This window comes from Corythoichthys intestinalis, chromosome 16 (genome assembly GCF_030265065.1).
Source record: "Corythoichthys intestinalis isolate RoL2023-P3 chromosome 16, ASM3026506v1, whole genome shotgun sequence".
Taxonomy (NCBI): domain Eukaryota; kingdom Metazoa; phylum Chordata; class Actinopteri; order Syngnathiformes; family Syngnathidae; genus Corythoichthys; species Corythoichthys intestinalis.
Window position 1 is genome coordinate 22175397 of NC_080410.1, and position 20325 is coordinate 22195721.

Here is a 20325-nt window from a genome sequence, read left to right on the forward strand (position 1 = left end):
CTTTTTATCAAACTGTGTCTGACAAACGTGGTTTTAACCATAATCAGATGAGTGCAAATGGCAAGTTCACTATCCACACAATAGCTGTGCTTTAACATAATTTTAACTTGAATGAACATTAATCACTTCATTTATTTCAGAATGAATGTTTTATTTTTGATTCATTTATTATTTTTTTACCATTAAACAAAATCAAACATGACAAAACAACTTAAATACAGGTGAGGGTTGAGGCTCCATATTGCACCAGGAGAGCACTTTCTTGGATCTGTGTGTCTGTGTACTAGGAAAAGGAGAGGACATTTGAAGATGATTTTAAAACCAAGCTTACATGTCAAAACTCACATGTGGTCCAGGTGAGGGGTGGACAAGTTCCGATTCACGGCAACAGAGTAGCGCAAAGGGCCTCTCCTTGCTGTGGGAATGTTCTTGGAAGCATAAAGCGAACACCTTAGCGGGAAGGAACACATCCCAGTCGGCCACATGCTCATCCACTAGGTCACCCACCATCCTTGTCAAAAATAAAATCTCAAATAAGGTTTTTCTTCTCACTCTTAAAAAATACAACAAACTTTCATACATCAACCCAAATCTCACTGAAGATACAATTTCCTTCTCACAAAAGCAAAATATAAAATCATCCTGGAAAATAAATACACCTTAATTCTTCCTCCATATATCCCTCATATTAACAAAATAATTTTTCTTTCCTCATTGTAAAAAATTGTGCATAACCTCCAGTAAATGCCAATTTCCCATAATCTCGTAATTCAATTGAACAATTCACTTTTCCCTGTACAAAAAATCCAAGTTAAAAAAAAAAATCCTAATTTAGAAAAACGTCACATCGCAAATATTTCCCCCCGTCATGAAAAAGTCTTACATCACACCACAACTTTCCGATCTCAGTAATGCCCTCTTTGATATATGTTCCCTGTCACATACAGTGGGGCAAATAAGTATTTTGTCAACCATTCATTGTGCAAGTTGTCCCACTTGAAAATATTAGAGAGGCCTGTAATTGCCAACATGGGTAAACCTCAACCATGAGAGAATTTGAAAAAAAAAAAAAAAAACAGAAAATCACATTGTTTGATTTTCAAATAATTTATTTGCAGATCATGGTGGAAAATAAGTATTTGGTCAATACCAAAAGTTCATCTCAATACTTTGTTTTGTACCCTTTGTTGGCAATAACGGAGGCCAAACGTTATCTTTAACTCTTCACAAGCTTTTCACACTGTTGCTGGTATTCTGGCCCATTCCTCCATGCAGATCTCCTCTAGAGCAGTGATGTTTTGGGGCTGTCGTTGGGCAACACAGACTTTCAACTCCCTCCACAGATTTTCTATGAGGTTGAGATCTGCAGACTGGCGAGGCCACTCCAGGACCTTGAAATGCTTCTTACGAAGCCACTCCTTTGTTGCCCTGGCTGTGTGTTTGGGATCATTGTCATGCTGAAAGACCCAGCCACGTCTCATCTTCAATGCCCTTGCTGATTGAAGGAGATTTTCACTCAAAATCTGTCAATACATGGCCCCATTCATTCTTTCCTGTCAGTCGTCCTGGTCCCTTTGCAGAAAACAGCCCCAAAGCATGATGTTTCCACCCCCATGCTCCACAGTGGGTATGGTGCTCTTCAGATGCAATTCAGTATTCTTTCTCCTCCAAACACGAGAACCTGTGTTTCTACCAAAAAGTTCTATTTTGGTTTCATCTGACCTTAACGCATTCTCCCAGTCCTCTTCTGGATCATCCAAATGCTCTCTAGCGAACCGCAGACGGGCCTGGACGTGTACTGGCTTCAGCAGGGGGACACGTCTGGCTGTGCAGGATTTGAGTCCCTGGCAGCGCATTGTGTTACTGATAGTAGCCTTTGTTACTGTGGTCTCAGCTCTCTGCAGGTCATTCACTAGGTCCCCCCGTGTGGTTCTGGGATTTTTGCTCACCGTTCTTGTTATCATTTTGACGCCACGGGGTGAGATCTTGCATGGAGCCCCAGATCGGGGGAGATTATCAGTGGTCTTGTATGTCTTCCATTTGATAATAATTGCTCCCACAGTTGATTTCTTTACACCAAGCATTTTACCTATTGCGGATTCAGTCTTCCTAGCGTGGTGCAGGTCTACAATTTTGTCTCTGGTGTCCTTCGACAGCTGTTTGGTCTTGGCCATAGTGGAGTTTGGAGTGTGAGTGACTGAGGTTGTGGTGTCTTTTATACCGATAATGAGTTAAAACAGGTGCCATTAATACAGATAACGAGTTTAGCCTCGTTAGACCTTGTTAGAAGTTAGATCTCTTTGACAGCCAGAAATCTTGTTTGTAGGTGACCAAATACTTATTTTCCACTCTAATTTAGAAATAAATTCTTTAAAAATCAAACAATGTGATTTTCTGTTTTTTTTTTTCCCACACTGTGTCTCTCATGGTTGAGGTTTACCCATGTTGACAATTACAGGCCTCTCAAATCTTTTCAAGTAGGAGAACTTGCACAATTGGTGGTTGACTAAATACTTATTTGCCCCACTGTACCTAATCGCGTGTCACTACGTAGACATTATTGCCATTGCGGATACTGGTAAAGTATCACAAGTGTTGAGGCCTCACAAATACAAACCTGTCAAGCAAGTGCTGCGTGTTCAGATCGAAAGCACCTGTGTGCGGATGCTGGACCACGAGGTCTTCAGTCATAAGCTGTTTGGCGAGTTCCTGATTGATCTGATTCAACGCAGGATGTCTTTACTCAGTTTACCTTCGAGATGCCACACATTTGCATCACTCACCTGGCCGATGATGTCGCACGGCAGCCTCGAGAGGATCTTCAATGGTAAGCCGAAGTGGTCAAGGGCCTCAGCCACATGCTTGGCAATGTGCACCGATAGAAAAGACGGCACAGCCGCCGCCTCAACCCATTTTGAGTAATAGTCGGTCAGAGTCACCACGTACTTGTGACCATTTTGCGTTGTCGGTAGAGGCCCACGCACATCCAGGCCTAGCCACTGCCACGCTGAAGTCACCTGACACCACCCAGTCACTGTCACTTTAAGAATTCTGGATACTATTCAGCAACTCATACAAAAAAAAAAATCACCTCAATCACATTTTCTGGGGTTAGGCCATCCATCTATGGAAGAGACACATCAACAATATTTGCTAAAATGGCCTATAAAGATGTTTAGTCATTCATGTCATTGTATTGTCAATTACTAATCACAAACCTTCTTGGTGGAGGTTATCGCCACATCTGTGTCAGGTGCCCACTGAACATCCTGTTAATGGACAAAATACATAAGAAATAAAGACTAGTGTTACTTTCAGTACTTGTGTGATGTTTACTACCACATAGCATTACTCCTCTAGGAGAATCCACACAATGGTTTCAATAGGCATGATGACATAATTGTCATCGTTTCTGGTGACCTGCTTAGCGCAGTAATCTCCATGAAAGAAGTGCGGTAAGGATGTGATCTTCACAAGGCTTTTGTCCATGATAATCCTCCAGCTGCACGCTTGCTCTCCTAGCTCCATGTCCGGCAACTCTTCTTCATCCAGAACATCGTAGTTCATGATCATCGAAGCTGTGGCCGAGCTCTGGTCTCTGGTGCTTATTTGCTACCAAAGTCAAGATGAAGAAAATGGTTTAATAGCAGTCCAGGAATAATCACTCTGACAAACACCGCACATTATAATATTACTGCCAACCTTACCTTTTTTCTTCTTCCTCTTGGAGTGCTGGTCGTCTACAATGAGACGAATCACAGTATTTATTCATTTCTAAACACTTTTAGGTGGCAACTGTCAACGAATTTGCTTACTGATCCCACCCATAACCTATTTAATGGTTGGATTTGGTTAATTTCATGTAGTGTAATGATATGAAATTGTAGTATATTATTGCATACTATTAATGTTATCCATTTATTATTCATAATAGTAGCAGCACCATGAAAGATAGTTATTTAACGACTTAATAATAATCTGAAGAGCAGTATAAATTAAATCATAAATATATATTTTATAAAAAGAACTCTATCAAAGATGCTAAACATCTAACAAACCTTGGTTTTGCTGACTTCGTCTTGAGGCAGAAATATGGTGGGTACTGCATCTTCTCGAAGCTGGACACACTTGCCACTTCGGTCAAGATGTTGCTCCTCAAAGTGTTTGCTACATAGGACAGAGAATCGAGAAGGAGTCCAGTCCTTCCACTTCATGTTGGCCAGCCATTTCTTCAGGCGTCGCTCGTTGCACAGCGGGAACCTGCGAAATAAATGTGTCTTTCGCTCCCCAATTAAAAAAATTAAATTTGACGTGGAACCAGACCGCTGGACTTACTTGAAGTACTTCTCGTCCGCATCGTCGGAACTTTCACACTCGTACGCACATTTGTAGCGGCCCATTTGTAGCTAAACTTTACAGCACAAAACGTGTATTTTGTATGTTTTTTTAGCACATGTATCAAGTTGACTAGCTAGCAGTAGTGACATATCCGATTTTCAAAATAAAACCATCGGAACGATTGGGATTCAAGTCTAACCAGTCAAAATACTCTTAATTTTAAATATGTTGTATATTTGAAATTGTAAATTTGATTAAAAGGCAGCAGCATTGTCCAGAACAAGTTAATTCTACATTTCATTTTTAAAAGTCAGTACTATTTCTACTTTAAATCGAGGGGAAAATATTAGCTTGACAGAAAAGGTGTCCGCGGGCGGATATTTTTCTTCTTCGTTGGTTTATTTGAGGTTGTTTAGGATCTAAGGCGCCCTTTGCGGAGGTAACAACGAATGCATCCATATCTTCTATGCCAGTGGTTTTCGACCTTTTCTGAGTCACGGGACTCACGGCACATGTTAACATTGGTAAAAATCTCGTGGCACACCACAAACCATAAATGTTCCAAAATTAATTTCTGTACAGTACTTGTAATTATAAAATAATTTCACAATATTTATACTTACTCAGTGTGAAACTTGAGCCTGTTTAGATGAACACAAAGCCAATATCCTGGGAGGAATCTTCTCCAACAGCTCTCAGTCACTCTGTTTTTATTTATTTTTACAGCAGTTAGGCTTGAACATCTTAGAATTATCAGACAAGGTGACTTTAGCAATGTCTATAAACACAGAACGGCCAAACATTTGACTGACAATGGCTTTGCAGGCAGTTATGTCTCTGCCACAGTGTGGGACTTTTTAGATTCAGCCACAAGTTCAGCAACAAGGCTTTGAGGGCTTTCTAATTTACCTTTGCAGTTTTTCTCAAATAAGTCTTTATCTGTGTTTTCACGAAGGCAAAAAAAAAAAAGTCCATCAACTCGTTTTGAAGCAATGAGTGTTTCGTTTGGAGATGATATTTAAACTTTCGTGGCACCATGGCGCTGTTGGATAGCTGCTCGTGCCGTGTTCAAGAACTGATCGGATTTCTAGCTATCAGCCACTTTGCTGTCCTCGACAATGTGTTGGAATAAAACACATTGGAATAAAACAGAGGGGGGGATTGGCAGTCTACGTGTTGGAATGAAACACAATGGAATAAAACACAGAGGGGAGGATTGACAGTCATCACATATGGATAAGGTGGCTGATGGCTAGACATCCAAGCAGTTCTTGAACGCGACACAAGATATACCTTGCTCATCTGCACACGACCGCAACCTTCTACCTACTCCTTCCTTCCTACTGTAACTCTGCCCGACGACGTAAAAAAAAAAAAAAAAAAATTAAGTGATATTGAAGAATTTCTCGCGGCACACCTTTCTCTCACGGCACACTAGTGTGCCACGGTACACTGGTTGAAAAACACTGTTCTATGGCATAGAACAGTGGTTCTTAACCTTGCTAAAGGTACCGAACCCCACAAGTTTCACATGTTCAGTCATTGAACCATTCGGAATTAATTATCAAAACCTATATATCTAAGATAGCAAGCCAATAATTTAGCAAATTCCTGTTCAAAATTATTCTCATTTTGACAATATGTTTTATAAACAGGTCAAAATTTGTGACCACGCTGCCCATTGTTCTGTTGTATTACCTCATAGCAAGTGCGAGTCAACCTTCCACTGAGCAAACCAGTTTCTCCTCCAATCAGATTGAGGACTAGCAGTTAAAAACAATGGATTAAGCCTGTAAATTGTGAGCAAACCAGTCCAAAACCTGGCCTAAATAGCCACTTTGCCTAGATTTAATCAGCATGTGAAAATAGGGCTCTGCGTTTCTTTAACTTTGCCGAACCCCTTACTCAACGAACCCAGGTTAAGAACCACTGTCATAAAATCTATGGTACCTCCAATCAAATTTTAAAAAATGTTAATTTTTAAATTTGTCGTTTTTGTTGTTTTGGAAAAAGCAAAGTTTAACACCTAAAATTTTGAAGCAAACGTGACTTGTACTGCCACCTTAATGTACAGTGGGGCAAATAAGTATTTAGTCAACCACTAATTGTGCAAGTTCTCCCACTTGAAAATATAAGAGATGCCTGTAATTGTCAACATGGGTAAACCTCAACCATGAGAGACAGAATGTCGAGAAAAAAAAAAATCACATTGTTTGATTTTTAAAGAATTTATTTGCAAATCATAGTGGAAAATAAGTATTTGGTCAATACCAAAAGTTCATCTCAATTCTCAATACTTTGTTATGTACCCTTTGTTGGCAATAATGAAGGCCAAACGTTTTCTGTAACTCTTCACAAGCTTTTCACACACTGTTGCTGGTATTTTGGCCCATTCCTCCATGCAAATCTCCTCTACAGTAGTGATGTTTTGGGGCTGTCATTGGGCAACACGGACTTTCAACTCCCTCCACAGATTTTCTATGGGGTTGAGATCTGGAGAATAGCTAGGCCACTCCATGACCTTGAAATGCTTCTTACGAAACCACTCCTTTTTTGCCCTGGCTGTGTGTTTGGGATCATTGTCATGCTGAAAGACCCAGCCACGTCTCATCTTCAATGTCCTTGCTGATGGAAGGAGATTTTCACTCAAAATCTCTCGATACATGGCCCCATTCATTCTTTCCTTTACACAGATCAGTTGTCCAGGTCCCTTTGCAGAAAAACAGCCCCAAAGCATGATGTTTCCACTCCCATGCTTCACAGTGGGTATGGTGTTCTTCGGATGCAATTCAGTATTCTTTTTCCTCCAAACACGAGAACCTGTGTTTCTTCCTAAAAGTTCTATTTTGGTTTCATCTGACCATAACACATTCTCACAGTCCTCTTCTGGATCATCCAAATCCTCTCTAGCGAACAGCAGACGGGCCTGGACGTGTACTTTCTTTAGCAGGGGGACACGTCTGGCAGTGCAGGATTTGAGTCCCTGGTGGCGCATTGTGTTACTGATAGTAGCCTTTGTTACTGTGGTCCCAGCTCTCTGTACCACAGGGTGAGATCTTGCATGGAGCCCCAGATCGAGGGAGATTATCAGTGGTCTTGTATGTCTTCCATTTTCTAATAACTGACTATCACACAAATTAAAAACAACATTTATTCTTGCACTCAAATAAAAAGACAACTGTAAAGAATGATGTCCAGTTCAATTACAGTATCTGAGATTTACTTAATTTCTCTGACACACATTTTAGTACTTGTAGTTGTTTTCATCTGATTTTTGGATTCCACTCAAGCCTCCACTCATCCCAGTCCAGCAGTGTTCTCGTCGCATCCCATCCTGCTGCTTCCACACCTGTCAATCAGAGACATCCGGTTATTAAACATACCCTGCATAGTGGATGTTGCCGTCTCTACTGGTCACCTTTAAGAAATCGATCAAACTCAACATCCATCAGCTTGTAACTTTTTTGCAGCATTTCCTTTAAACCATGATGCTGTCTTGAAGGATTCAACATATCACTTAGCCAAATGGCTTGACACATCGCTTTAATTTCATCTCGCGTGTGCGCGTGACTTGCCAAACATACTCTTACGCAACCTGGAAGAACACAGAAATAATTGATTTTATCCAGATTGAAATGGTAGCCCCTTTAAAGTGACTGTTTTGTACCATTTGTGACGCCCAGTAAGAAGGGTGCATCCTTTCTCATTGCCAACCGTAACTCCTCTGGTCTGAGGAAATATGATGTCCAAATTGTGTCAAATTTAATATGCTTCAAAAATGAAAGAAATTTTCGGGAGGATTACCTTTGGACAACTTCCTGAAGCCTCACACCAAGTTTGATGGGCAATGTTTTCCTAAACTCTGGACCAAAAAAAAACACATGTATAGTATATATTTACATACACACAGGCGTTGGACAAAAAAATGGAAACACCTTAAAAAAAAAAAAAAAAAAAAAACTAATTTAATTTGGTGTAGGTCCACCTTTTGCAGCAATTACAGCCTCAATTCTCCCAGGTATTGATTCATACAACTTGTGAATTCTTTCCAAATGAATTTAAAGACATTCTTCAGTTAGAATACCCTGTAACTTCTTTAGAGACGATGGCGGTGGAAATTGACATCTCAACTGAATCACTAAAACTGACCATAAATGCTCAATAATGTTGAGGTCAGGGGATTGTGCCGGCCATACGAGATGCTCAACTTCATTAAAATGTTCCTCATGCCATTCTTATAGAATTGTGTTCAATGATTATGATTCCAAAATGTTAGGTGTTTCTATTATTTTGTACAACCTCTGTATATACTGCACTCACCTATTTAATATCATGTCAACAATTATCAAATTATACAGCCATCAATCATGATTCTTTTACCCAAAAATACTGGTTCCTCCCGATTGGCTTCCAGTGGTGTAAGGACATGTCCATCACGCAGAAAGTGGCGTAGCAGGATAGCGAGCCGCGCTTCGTTCAGCGTTTCCATGACCACCGAACGCACTGCCTTGAAGTTGGCGAAAAGGTGGAGGGCGGTGAAGAGGAAGAACAGGGTGAGGGTCAGTCTGGCAGATAGAGGGGAAAAACATCAACCCAAAACATTTGGATTAGGATTACAATTAGTCGTTTCACACTTACGCTGGGTTGTCAGTGACAAGCGGAATAAGGATCAAACTAACCAGAAGTCCAGCCAGATTCACCAAAGTCTCCTAGAATTACATTTTTTGAACAAAAACATTTAATAGTTGCCTCCTCCCTTTTTTAGGATAGTGTCACTTTTAATAGGAAGTGCAACAGTCGATCATTTTTTTCTTGCTTTTCTTTTTTTAAAAGGTGTAATGTCAACATTTTTGTCTACTTTTCAGAAAGGTGTCATCTTTTTTTTTATATACATCTTTTTATTTGAATTTTTAAATGCAGTACATCTCAGCCAGAACAAAAATAACAGATCTATTAATCTTAGCATGGTCATCTGGTATACGAACAAAAAGTGAAAGGTGTCATCTTACAGGGTATCTGCAGGGTTCAACAAGCCAAATTTAAGAATTTTAAAACTTTTTTAAAGACCAAAATGAATCAAATTTAAGACCCATTTCACATCGATGCCGGCAAAAAAAAAGTACAAAAGATTTGAAGGAAAATTGGAGGCCCAGAATTAATTGCAAAGTATATGAATTTATTCCCAGCTCTTTCACACTTTGATACATATAAGCACAAAGTACCACTATTAGTAGTAGTTAGTAGTAGTACCTGTAGTAGTGAAGTAAAGCATAGACTTCATGTTACATTAGACATAATACACATTAAAGTAACTTTAATCGATTTTTAAGACCTTTCAAAACTGTATTTAAGACCTTTTATGAGATTTTAGGAGAATTTTACACATTTTATGGCCTTAAATTCAAATTATTGAATTCAATACTTTTTTTTTTTTTTTTTTACTTTTTAAGACCCCACGGATACCCAGTCTTATTTTTTGTCTTCATTTTTCAAAAAGAACATGCTACGTGTTGGAACTCACTACTCTAGTGGATACATGTACCATGACACCCTCACTGAGAAACATATTTTGAAATCTTTAAAGGACCTGACTGCCATCTTTGGCAGAGATGTCAGCCATGTTGTCTCTGCGAGCTTGATGGACTGTTAAAGCGGCTCTGGTGGCTCCTCCTGCCACGCCCACCACAGACTGCAGAGGACACATTTTGACTATTAATGTTACATATAATATTATATATATCTTTATACACAGCAGCAATGACATTTTTAGTAACCTTTTATATTCATATAGCTCTTTTCTGCAGGAAAGGTGTTATTTATAGAAATAGGTTAGTGTTATTTAAGGAAAATTAAAGATAAGTACATTTTTACACTACCAATTTAACTCTCAAAGCAATGGTGAAATGGTGAGCCAGGCCATTTTATATTCTCCACTTATATTCCATTTACCTTGAATATCCCTGACGTGCACACAATCAAGGTGAAGCAGGCAGGGTAGAATGGGGCAAGTATTTCCATGAACATGGCGATATCGTTCAGAATGTCGGCAAAAAGCCTTTACAAATAACACGATTAGTCAGAGAAATAATGAGGAAACATTTTGGTACTTAAAATACAGTACCTCCATTTTTTGGCCTCAGAGTCCAGCTTGTTCCTTGGACAGGACACAGGATTATTAACAAAAACAAAAACTCCAGAGTGAGCACTTTTTCCACTTCTGACAGAAGGTAGCCCATTCGTGGCTCGGTTTGAAAGGCAAAGTGCTGAGTTTACCCTTTAAGCCAGGCGAACACGATCCTCCCCAACATGCTGGTTCCATCTAAGGAGAAAGAAATTATGACTGAAGGGTATCATTGTAATCACCATTCTATTTACCTCTTAGCAGCCAAGTGACTGTGGCCGCAGCAACCGTGGCTTCCTGGTTTCCCACGCCAACACCCTTGAGTGATGCCTGCGTGGCAAGTGTTCCTGATAGAGAGCTGGAGAAGGCCTGAGAGGAATGATGTTGATCACACTGAGGATTTTAGTAAAAATAATAGACTACAGTGGTACCTTGACTTATTTTTTTGTTTGTTTTTGCAAGCAAAATTATGAATAATAAGTAGGGCTGTCAAAATTATCGCGTTAACAGGCGGTAATTAATTTTTTAAATTAATCACGTTAAAATATTTGACAAATTTAACGCACATGCCCTGCTCAGATTAAAATGACAGCACAGTGTAATGTCCACTCGTTACTTGTGTTTTTTGGTGTTTTGTCGCCCTCTGCTGGCACTTGGGTGCAAGCTACTAGTTTATTTTTTTATTGAAAATTTTACAAATTTTATTAAAATGAAAACGTTAAGAGGGGTTTTAATATAACATTTCTATAACTTGTACTAACATTTATCTTTTAAGAACTACAAGTCTTTCTATCCATGGATCGCTTTAACAGAATTTTAATAATGTTAATGCCATCTTGTTGATTTATTGTTATAATAAACAAATACAGTACTTATGTACCGTATGTTGAATGTACATATCCGTCTTGTGTCTTATCTTTCCATTCCAACAATAATTTACAGAAAAATATGGCATAGTTCATAGATGGTTTGAATTGCGATTAATTACGATTCATTCTTAAGCTGTAATTAACTCGATTAAAATTTTTAATTGTTTGACAGCCCTAATAATAAGTGATCTTCAGACAATCCCATATTAGATAGCAGCAATGAACTACACATCTGACCATCTTGCTTGGTGTTTGACGGTCTACTTGGGTGCCCAATGGCGTACCGCACGCAGGCTATTTTTTAGACCGTGACGTCGCATCGTAAAGTGTAAGTAAAGCCGAAGTGGGACATTATAGACCCGCCCTCGCATAGAAACCATGTTAAAGGCGCTACTTTTCTCCGGTTATCTTTCAAAAACGAGCATGCCGATCACACATTGCTTTTTTTGAACTTGTAGAAACGACTCTAGACATTACGAAATATGTTACGACACAAACGGATGTTTTCTTCATACGTTTCCCGAAACCAAAAACTCGGGAGGAAAAAAATATGAAGAATTAATCAACTTGCGCAGATTTTTAACGACAGCTCGGTGAATCCATTCACATTTCATATGCAGTAAACATTCTGTTGGGTTGGCATGGTCTTTCAGAGGACAAAGAGGTAAGCCATTTTGATATTTTTTAACTTATTTTTTAGCGTGACGTGCAGTGCTGCTTCTGTCTGACAATGAATGACCTGAAAATAATTAAAATGGTATCTGACTGTCAGTTACCTTTTCTGTTGTTAAAAAAAAAAAACTTTAGTAAGGGGAAAGTGTAAATAAATTATCGAATTAAGATTTGTTATCAATGAAAAAATTAAAAGTGTTCGTTGGCTGTCATTGAGTAGCATTTGCGATTGCTACACAAAACTAACTACATTACCCCCAAGAACCGTCAGAGACTTAGGACAACCAGAGGATATAATGTATAAGAAAGACAGGGCTGCTGGTAAAGGATAGCTTGTTGAAACAGGAGAATGTCATTGTCAGTCGCGTAAGAAAAAGGTGTTGATAAAAAAGCTAAGGCTATGCTTAGGTCGGCTCGTTTATTTCGACTTTTTCAGCCCTCGACATTCAAGCCATCTATTTAACTGAACATTTTTATGTTCTTCCACATCTTTGCCAATGAATCCGGCACCAGGGACATCATTTTCGGAGAGAATTGGTAGGTTTAGCTCTGTAAACATCTACTTCGTACACGATTTCCATTCATTTACTATTGAGGACAAGCTCTCGTTTGTCCCCCACTTAGCAACAGTAGCTAACGCTATGAATATTAATGAGCAGAAGTGACGCTTTGCTTGCGGTACGCCATTGGTAGGTGTGGTTTGGTTTTAGGTGATCAGCCTTTGACACATTGCAACTGTTATGCTGACTTGAAATTGGCAGAGAGAAGGACCCAAGGCAGTTGAACACACAGAGCAAGGGGGTTAGCTGGCTCAAGGCATATTTTCTGTTGACCGTTGTTTCACGTCCGCACGTTTAGTTTGTTTAAATTTGATTTTGAATAAGCACTAAAACTTTATATTTGGTTGATTTAGAGTGATTCAACGCAAGAAACCCCAAGCCTTCTAAGTCTCTCGGAGGCTATTTTCAAAATAGTCCCCACATTTGTGTTAAGACTATTTTAAGCAGCTTATTCATCAAGAATTTTGAAAATTGGATGATGGGTTTTCAAGAAATTCCAAGTTTCTTTGTGCTATTTTGTGGAATATGGCTGAATTAATAGATTTCATTTTCAAATCAAAGTACCACTCTACATTCTTGATACTGTACCTGCAGAGTATCCCAAAACTGATACTGCAAGTAGTCTCCACTCACACTGTCCGGATAGCCTTGTGGCAGGAAAACGCTCTAGAGTACATCATACGAAAGAAGTGAAATAAGTTTTGATAAATCTGCAGTTCTCACTTTCTTACTTTAAAAACAGTAATGAATGTGTTCCCCCTCGATTCAGCTTCTCTGCTATCCCTTCTCCTCTCCATGCTTCCATCCTTTGCAACATACTGCCACGGCTCGCCACTGCCGTACCTCTCTGTCGCTAAAAGCTCAGCGTAGGCCTCCATTTCTGCTTTTATGACAGAAATCTAATGTACTGCAGTTCTTCAGTTGGTGGTGATATATAGACAAGAATCACATAAATGAACTGCACATTGTACTGTACTTTACCATTGACACGTCAAGCAGCTGCAACTTCTCACGCCTACTTCCGTGTTTTTTTTTTCAATGAGACTGGATTAATGACGTAAAATGTATGCGCCCAGTTGTTGATGGCGCGCAATCCAAATCTAATGAATAAACTCGAATTCACTCTCTAAATACAATTATTTTATTGTAAACCATTAAGAAAACACAATAAAAACATTTATTTAGCATCCACTTAAATTTTTCTTCCGACTTCCATGTTTTCGACCCACATGCGTCGTCTGGCACACACCGTATACTTAAAAAAAGAAAAAAAGTGCTTAAAACATTTAAAATACAAATTTATTTTTTGTTAATACAATAATAAAGACAAAAAGAGTTGACACGTGAAGGAATACTATTTATTATAAGAGAAACTTCCATGAAACCTAATGCAAAAAAAAAAAAACAAAGGCTACAACTTGATCACTTTGCCATCCGACATCTTTAAATGGATATATTTATATTTATGTACACTTTTTCCTTGCTTTATAATGGCATGCTACAAGGACACAACCTCGATATGCAAAACGAGACAAAAGGACAAGTCAATTTTTCTGGCACAGGCGAGAGGTAAGAAAGGAGGACATTTTACAAAGAAATGAACAAAGTCTGGAGTTGCTGCTGTCTGTGGGAGTAGTGAAAGTAGAGACCAGTGTACCACAGAAGAACACAGCGGAATCTGTGTTTAGTCTTCACAACAAGTACAACCAAAATAATGGAGATCATCTCACAAACAATGTCAAAATCTTCAGCGTTCCAAGCACTATGAGACCGAGGAATATCAGCGACACCCTAAAAAGAAAAAAAAAACATAACAGTACCAGATACTTTTTTTTTCAGAAAACTATATCCAGGAATTTGTTGAAATCTGTAAAAAGAAAATCACTTTGTTGGGGCGGGGGGCTGTGTGGAAGATGAATGAATGAAAAAGTATGGCAAAATTATCTGAAATATCAGGTTAGTTTCTCTCTCAGAGATATGACTCCCCTCCTCAGAAATTACAGATTTGCTTCACGAAAATATATTTCAAAAGTCTTTTGAAAAGTACCTAAAAAATAGCCCCCGCCACCAAAATAATATAAAAGACCTAAATCTTATGGTGCAATTAATTTTTTTCTTTTTTTGTCACTGTGTAACTGAAGCGCTTCGGTACTACGAGAGCGGAATAAATAAAGAGCTGGAACACACAAAGTCGAAGAAGAGGAAAAGCGTCAGACCAAAAAGCCAGGCTTATTGCGGAGTACGTCCACTCCAAACAGTTCATTCTGAGTCCGCAAAAGAAAAGGGGGGAAAAAAATCCCTCCTTCCCATCAGACGCGCAGAATCTCCAGGCAGTTGTTGTAGCAGATGGCAATCCAGTCGGGTTGCGTGGACGCCCACTGCACGTTGTTGATCTCACCCTCAGCAGTGTACGCCAGGATGGGGTCCTCGATGGCGCGTGGCATCTGCTGGATGTCCCAGATCAGAGCCTGGTGGTCATCGGCTACCGCGGGAGGAAGACAAAAAAAAACGAGAGGTAGAAAAATACGTCTTGTTTTATCCGCAACTACACATTATTTGGGTGACTTGGTGAAGCAGTATTTAGTTACTGTAGTGTAAATTACACTTTTGCGCACACATTCTTCCACTGAGACACACTCACACACAGTATTTTACTATAAATCTAAAAATCTTGCAACATGAACCGGTATTTTAAAAACAACCGTACAGATATGTGATCTTTAAAAACAACCGTACAGATATGTGATCTACCTGCAGTGCAGATGTGACATGAGGAGTGCGGTGCCCAGGCGATGCCGTTGACGCAGGCACGGTGGTTGTTGAGGCGAGCAACTGGTGTGCATGGCACGCGAACGTCTAGAATCACAACCTTTTACACACAAACAACACAATTAGCTTTTTTGGGAGACGCAATGACGACCAGAGTTTACACCAATTCAATTCTTGGCGCTGAATGCTTTCTGAGAGGAAAACGAACAAGTGTTGGAATTTTAGCTACAAAAAAAAAAAAAAAAAAGGCTCCTTTTATTTTTACGCAAAGTCTATAACTGACCTCCATGCCGTCCATGGCCATGGTGGCCAAGTAGTTGGGGTCTTGCTTGTTCCAGCAGAGGCGCAGCAGCGGGTGATGCTGGGGGTCCTCGTAGATGATGGTGCTGTGCTCCAAATGACGCAGGTCGAACATGCGCACCGAGCCGTCGGCGCCCACCGACGCGAACATGTCACGGCCGCCGCCAGCACGACTGAAAGCAATGTCGTATACCTGCAGGAATGAGAATCAAATGATTATGAAAGTAAATTCAACTCATTAAAATGAATAATTGGCCTAGGCCAAGATGGAACCTACCTCTTTGTCATGGGCTATGAGCTGCGTCTTGACATGTCCCGATACCAAGTTGACACGGCCGAGAACCTGACCTGTCTCCAGACCCCAAATGGTGCAGGTGGTGTCGATACTGGATGTGCCTGTACAAGAAGATTGTTAGGATACATTTTATCTTCACAAGTCAGCTCCTTATATGTTCTGTGTTGTTCTTACCGAGCAGGTTAGGGTCCACCTCGTTCCAGTCAAAGGATGTGAGCGGTGCACAGAAATCGGAGTTCTTGTTGTTGTTCAGCAAACATTCCAGACGTGTTTCTGTGTCACTGACCTGCAATGTGAAGGGCATTTTTACTACTTTAGACATCTTCTCCCACAAAAGTAAGATCTAGAGCAGTGGTTCTCAACCTTGCTAAAGGTACCGAACCCCACGAGTTTCACACGCGAATGAACCGAACCCTTAGAAATTACAAAAATCTTTTTTTTTTTCCTTCTCCAAATTCAGACTCGATATATCTTAGGTAGTAAAACCCAAGCAAATTTTCATTCAAATTCCTTCTCATTTAGACAGCATGTTTTTAAACAGGCCAAAATGTATGTTTTTATGCCTGCAGCATCATCAGACCACAAAACCAAGCTGGCCCAATGAGCAAATCTTAGAATTTTTCATTCAAATTTGGAGGAATATATCTTATATTGTTCAACATTTAACCTGCTTGGTTGCATTAACCTTGATTGTGCAGTTTCTGCCATGTTTATATCTCAAATCATATAAAATTTAATGAAAAACTGCACAAAATGATCGCCAACATGTTTTCAGGTCGACATTCTCATTCTATCACATCCTTGCCACACATACCATTTTCATGGTGTAAAATGTGATGCAAATGTTTTTTTTCCCATGTTAACACAGTGCACGTGACCCGTAGATCTGATGTACTTCTTGAGACTCAACCTTCCACTGAGCATACCGGTTTCTTTTCCCATCAGATAGAGGACTAGCAGTTGAAAGAATTGGAACAAAGCCTGTAAATTGGGGGCTAACCAGTCTAAAACCTGGTCTAAAACGTTACTTTGCATAAATTTCAGTGTCCAAAATTAGGGCCCTGCGTGTGTTAAACTTCACCGAACCCCTTAGACTGACTCACCGAACCTCTGGGTTTCGATTGAACCCAGGTTAAGAACCACTTATCTAGAGTTACAATAGGACAGGACTGGGTAACGGTCATCCATTCATTTTTACCAAGTAGCGAGTGGAACCTTGGTTATTGTATGCCCTAATTTCTATACACTTTGATTACGGTAAATCAGATGAAGTCAGACATTCCAAATAAAAGCAAGGAGCATAAGTTTCACCACTTTTAATTTAACAACAGAGTGGTTTATTGCTTCTTTGTTTTTATGTACTAGTCCTTCTAAAAAAATAGCATATTGTGATAAAGTTAATTATTTTCTGTAATGTACTGATAAACATGAGACTTTCATATATTCTAGATTCATTACACACAACTGAAGAAGTTCAAGCCTTTTATTGTTTTAATATTGATGATTTTGGCAAAAAAAGTCAAGACAAACCAAAAATCCCTATCTCAAAAAATTAGCATATTTCATCCGACCAAGGAAAAAAAGTGTTTTTTAATAGAAAAAAAGTCAACCTTCAATTAATTATATCAGTTAAGCACTCAATACTTGGTCGGGAATCCTTTTGCAGAAATGACTTCTTCAATGCGGCGTAGCATGGAGGCAATCAGCCTGTGGCACTGCTCAGGTGTTATGGAGGCCCAGGATGCTTCGACAGCGGCCTGAAGCTCATCCACAGTGTTGGGTCTGGTGTCTCTCAACTTCCTCTTCACAATATCCCACAGATTCTCTATGGGGTTCAGGTCAGGAGAGTTGGCAGGCCAATTGAGCACAGTAATGCCATGGTCAGTAAACCATTTACCAGTGGTTTTGGCACTGTGAGCAGGTGCCAGGTCGTGCTGAAAAATGAAATCTTAATCTCCATAAAGCTTTTCAGCAGATGGAAGCATGAAGTGCTCCAAAATCTCCTGATAGCTAGCTGCATTGACCCTGCCCTTGATAAAAAACAGTAGACCAACACCAGCAGCTGACATGGCACCCCAGACCATCACTGACTGTGGGTACTTGACACTGGACTTCAGGCATTTTGGCATTTCCTTCTCCCCAGTCTTCCTCCAAACTCTGGCACCTTGATTTCTGAATGACATGCAAAATTTGTTTTTATCTGAAAAAAGTACTTTAGACCACTGAGCAACAGTCCAGTGCTGCTTCTCTGTAGCCCAGGTCAGACGCTTCTGCCGCTGTTTCAGGTTCAAAAGTGGCTTCACCTGGGTAATGCGGCAGCTGCAGCCCATTTCCAGCACAAACCTGTACACAGTGGCTCTGGATGTTTCTACTCCAGACTCAGTTCACTGTTTCTGCAGGTCCCCCAAGGTCAGGAATCAGCCCTTCTCCACAATCTTTCTCAGGGTGCGGTCACCTCTTCCGGTTGTGCAGCGTTTCCTGCCACACTTTTTCCTTCCCACAGAGGTGCCTTGATACAGCACTCTGGAAACAGCCTATTTGCTCAGAAATTTCTTTCTGTTTCTTAGCCTCTTGCTTGAGGGTGTCAATGATGGCCTTCTGGACAGTAGTCAGGTCGGCAGTCTTGCCCATGATTGCGGTTTTGAGTCATGAACCAGGCTGGGAGTTTTTAAAAGCCTCAGGAATCTTTCGCAGGGGTTTTGAGTTAATTCGTTGATTCAGATGATTAGGTTAGTAGCTTCTTTAGAGTATATTTTCATGATATGCAAATTTTTTGAGATAGGGATTTTGGTTTTTTGACTTTTTTGTTAAAATCATCAATATTAAAACAATAAAAGGCTTGAACTACTTCAGTTGTGTGTAATGATTCTAAAATATATGAAAGTTTAATGTTTATCATTACATTCATCATTACAGAAAATAATTAATTTTATCACAATATGCTAATTTTTTGAGAAGGACCAGTATAACAAGCACAACCTTGCTTAAGAGTGACTGCTAAATTAAAGCACAGCAAAATGCAGTTAAAACTGCTATTCTCAAAGTACGTTTTCATTATAACAGGACATTACTGTGGTGTCGCTCCAACTTCCAAGAAGAAAAACACGTTGGCGTTAATAGATGAGACGTACCCTCCAGATCCGCAGGTAGTCTCCGCTGGTTGCCAGCAGGTCTGGGTAGACCCCCTTAGTGTCTGGGATCCACATGATCTTGGTGGTGGGGTACGGGTGGTCGAAGGTGTTCCGACACACGAACTCCGAACTCTCTTCTTCCAGCCCCACCAGCTGAACCTGGGCACACAGGGACATTATATCGTCAATTTCCACATTAAAACAATTACGGATTGCTTAAAAATGAGAAGGCATATTGTTATTTGCTACCTGATCATCTCTAAATAATTTAGGTAAGACATGATTTATATTTACATTTCCAAAGTAAGCATTTTAAAGGAACCCCGCAAAAATATTACTCCATCATCTTCGAGCCCCCACAAATTAATACAATGCACTTGGACGTCTCTACAAACTGTAATCACACGGTCGTTTTGAAAGTTGCGTTAGAAAATTTAAACTTTTGGTGTAATGTAATGCTTACGATACATGACATCATTTTAGTTAGTCATGCTTTCATCCCGCGTCGGTGAGTCGCTGCACAAAACTAGCATTAGCATTTTTGCGTTACTATCTTTAGCTCGGCTTTGTTGAACGAGCCCCAATCCATTTTTTAATGCACACACCTTGTTGTTGTATTCTTCCACGAAGCTTCCCAGCGCCAAGCGAAAACGTTTGTCCGGTCGCACGCTCCAGTTCATGGCGTAAACCGTCCATGGCGCCTCGTATTTGTAGATTTCTTTTCTCTTGCCGTGCAGCGACATCCTAGCGGAGCGGAGCTAACACGCTCGCGTTAGCTAACCGCGAATTAAGTCCGCCTCTGAAAGCGAACGCGACCAATTTTGTTCAACCGGTGAGAATAACTAATATAATTTACAGTTATGGCCGCCGTCGCGCCGCCGAAACAATTAGTAATGTAATCTGCAGGCCACTTTTGTCAACAAAGAATGTCAGCCATCGCTCGTTACGAACGACAGCTCGGTCAAGTTAGCGGACTAATAGTCAACTTCCGGTTGTTTCCCATCATATCTTTATTTTAGGAAATGTTCAATATTTCTTTTCACAGCAACAATTTTAACATACAGTTGTCATCTATTTATCTAATAACATTTTACTTGTCCAGCATGCTCATGTTTAACGTACTTGTTTTGCATTCTCATGACGTCAGTAACGTTTACACATGTAGAAATGTATACATACCATTGAAAACATTACTGATTTTTACATTCTGTATCTTATTAGAAAGCTTTTCCACAAAACCTATCTGAATAAAAATTCATCTTTTACATTA

At 39.8% G+C, this 20325-nt stretch overlaps 3 protein-coding genes across 6 annotated transcripts; all 3 read right to left on the reverse strand.

Moving 5' to 3' along the window:
- Positions 1 to 145: 145 nt before the first annotated feature.
- Positions 146 to 4672, reverse strand: LOC130904418 (uncharacterized). Its single transcript, XM_057817161.1, has 10 exons — positions 4336 to 4672; positions 4059 to 4260; positions 3708 to 3740; positions 3421 to 3612; positions 3219 to 3269; positions 3092 to 3124; positions 2784 to 3017; positions 2618 to 2718; positions 346 to 511; positions 146 to 283 (listed from the first exon to the last, which is right to left on the reverse strand). The coding sequence occupies exons 1-10, from the start codon at positions 4398 to 4400 to the stop codon at positions 212 to 214; spliced, it is 1149 nt and encodes a 382-aa protein (XP_057673144.1). The 5' UTR covers positions 4401 to 4672; the 3' UTR covers positions 146 to 211.
- Positions 4673 to 6620: 1948 nt separating this feature from the next.
- rusf1 (RUS family member 1) lies at positions 6621 to 13597 on the reverse strand. 3 transcript variants are annotated; one of them, XM_057817070.1, is made up of 14 exons: positions 13542 to 13597; positions 13292 to 13440; positions 13149 to 13226; positions 10714 to 10828; positions 10612 to 10657; positions 10460 to 10492; positions 10288 to 10393; positions 9926 to 10027; positions 8977 to 9047; positions 8719 to 8903; positions 8143 to 8200; positions 8006 to 8067; positions 7757 to 7933; positions 6621 to 7687 (listed from the first exon to the last, which is right to left on the reverse strand). In XM_057817070.1, exons 2-14 carry the CDS (start codon positions 13436 to 13438, stop codon positions 7602 to 7604), a joined length of 1266 nt encoding a protein of 421 aa, XP_057673053.1. In that variant the 5' UTR covers positions 13439 to 13440; positions 13542 to 13597; the 3' UTR covers positions 6621 to 7601. The 3 variants fall into 3 exon arrangements, with proteins under 3 accessions (XP_057673053.1, XP_057673054.1, XP_057673052.1); XM_057817071.1 differs by having other exon boundaries at positions 13292 to 13443; positions 13542 to 13596; XM_057817069.1 differs by lacking the exon at positions 13542 to 13597 and having other exon boundaries at positions 13292 to 13535.
- Positions 13598 to 13755: 158 nt separating this feature from the next.
- Positions 13756 to 20046, reverse strand: dcaf7 (ddb1 and cul4 associated factor 7). 2 transcript variants are annotated; one of them, XM_057817023.1, is made up of 7 exons: positions 19661 to 20046; positions 19056 to 19214; positions 16099 to 16210; positions 15907 to 16025; positions 15613 to 15822; positions 15312 to 15429; positions 13756 to 15045 (listed from the first exon to the last, which is right to left on the reverse strand). In XM_057817023.1, exons 1-7 carry the CDS (start codon positions 19796 to 19798, stop codon positions 14870 to 14872), a joined length of 1032 nt encoding a protein of 343 aa, XP_057673006.1. In that variant the 5' UTR covers positions 19799 to 20046; the 3' UTR covers positions 13756 to 14869. The 2 variants fall into 2 exon arrangements, with proteins under 2 accessions (XP_057673006.1, XP_057673008.1); XM_057817025.1 differs by having other exon boundaries at positions 13758 to 15042; positions 19661 to 20045.
- Between the last annotated feature and the right edge of the window lie 279 nt (positions 20047 to 20325).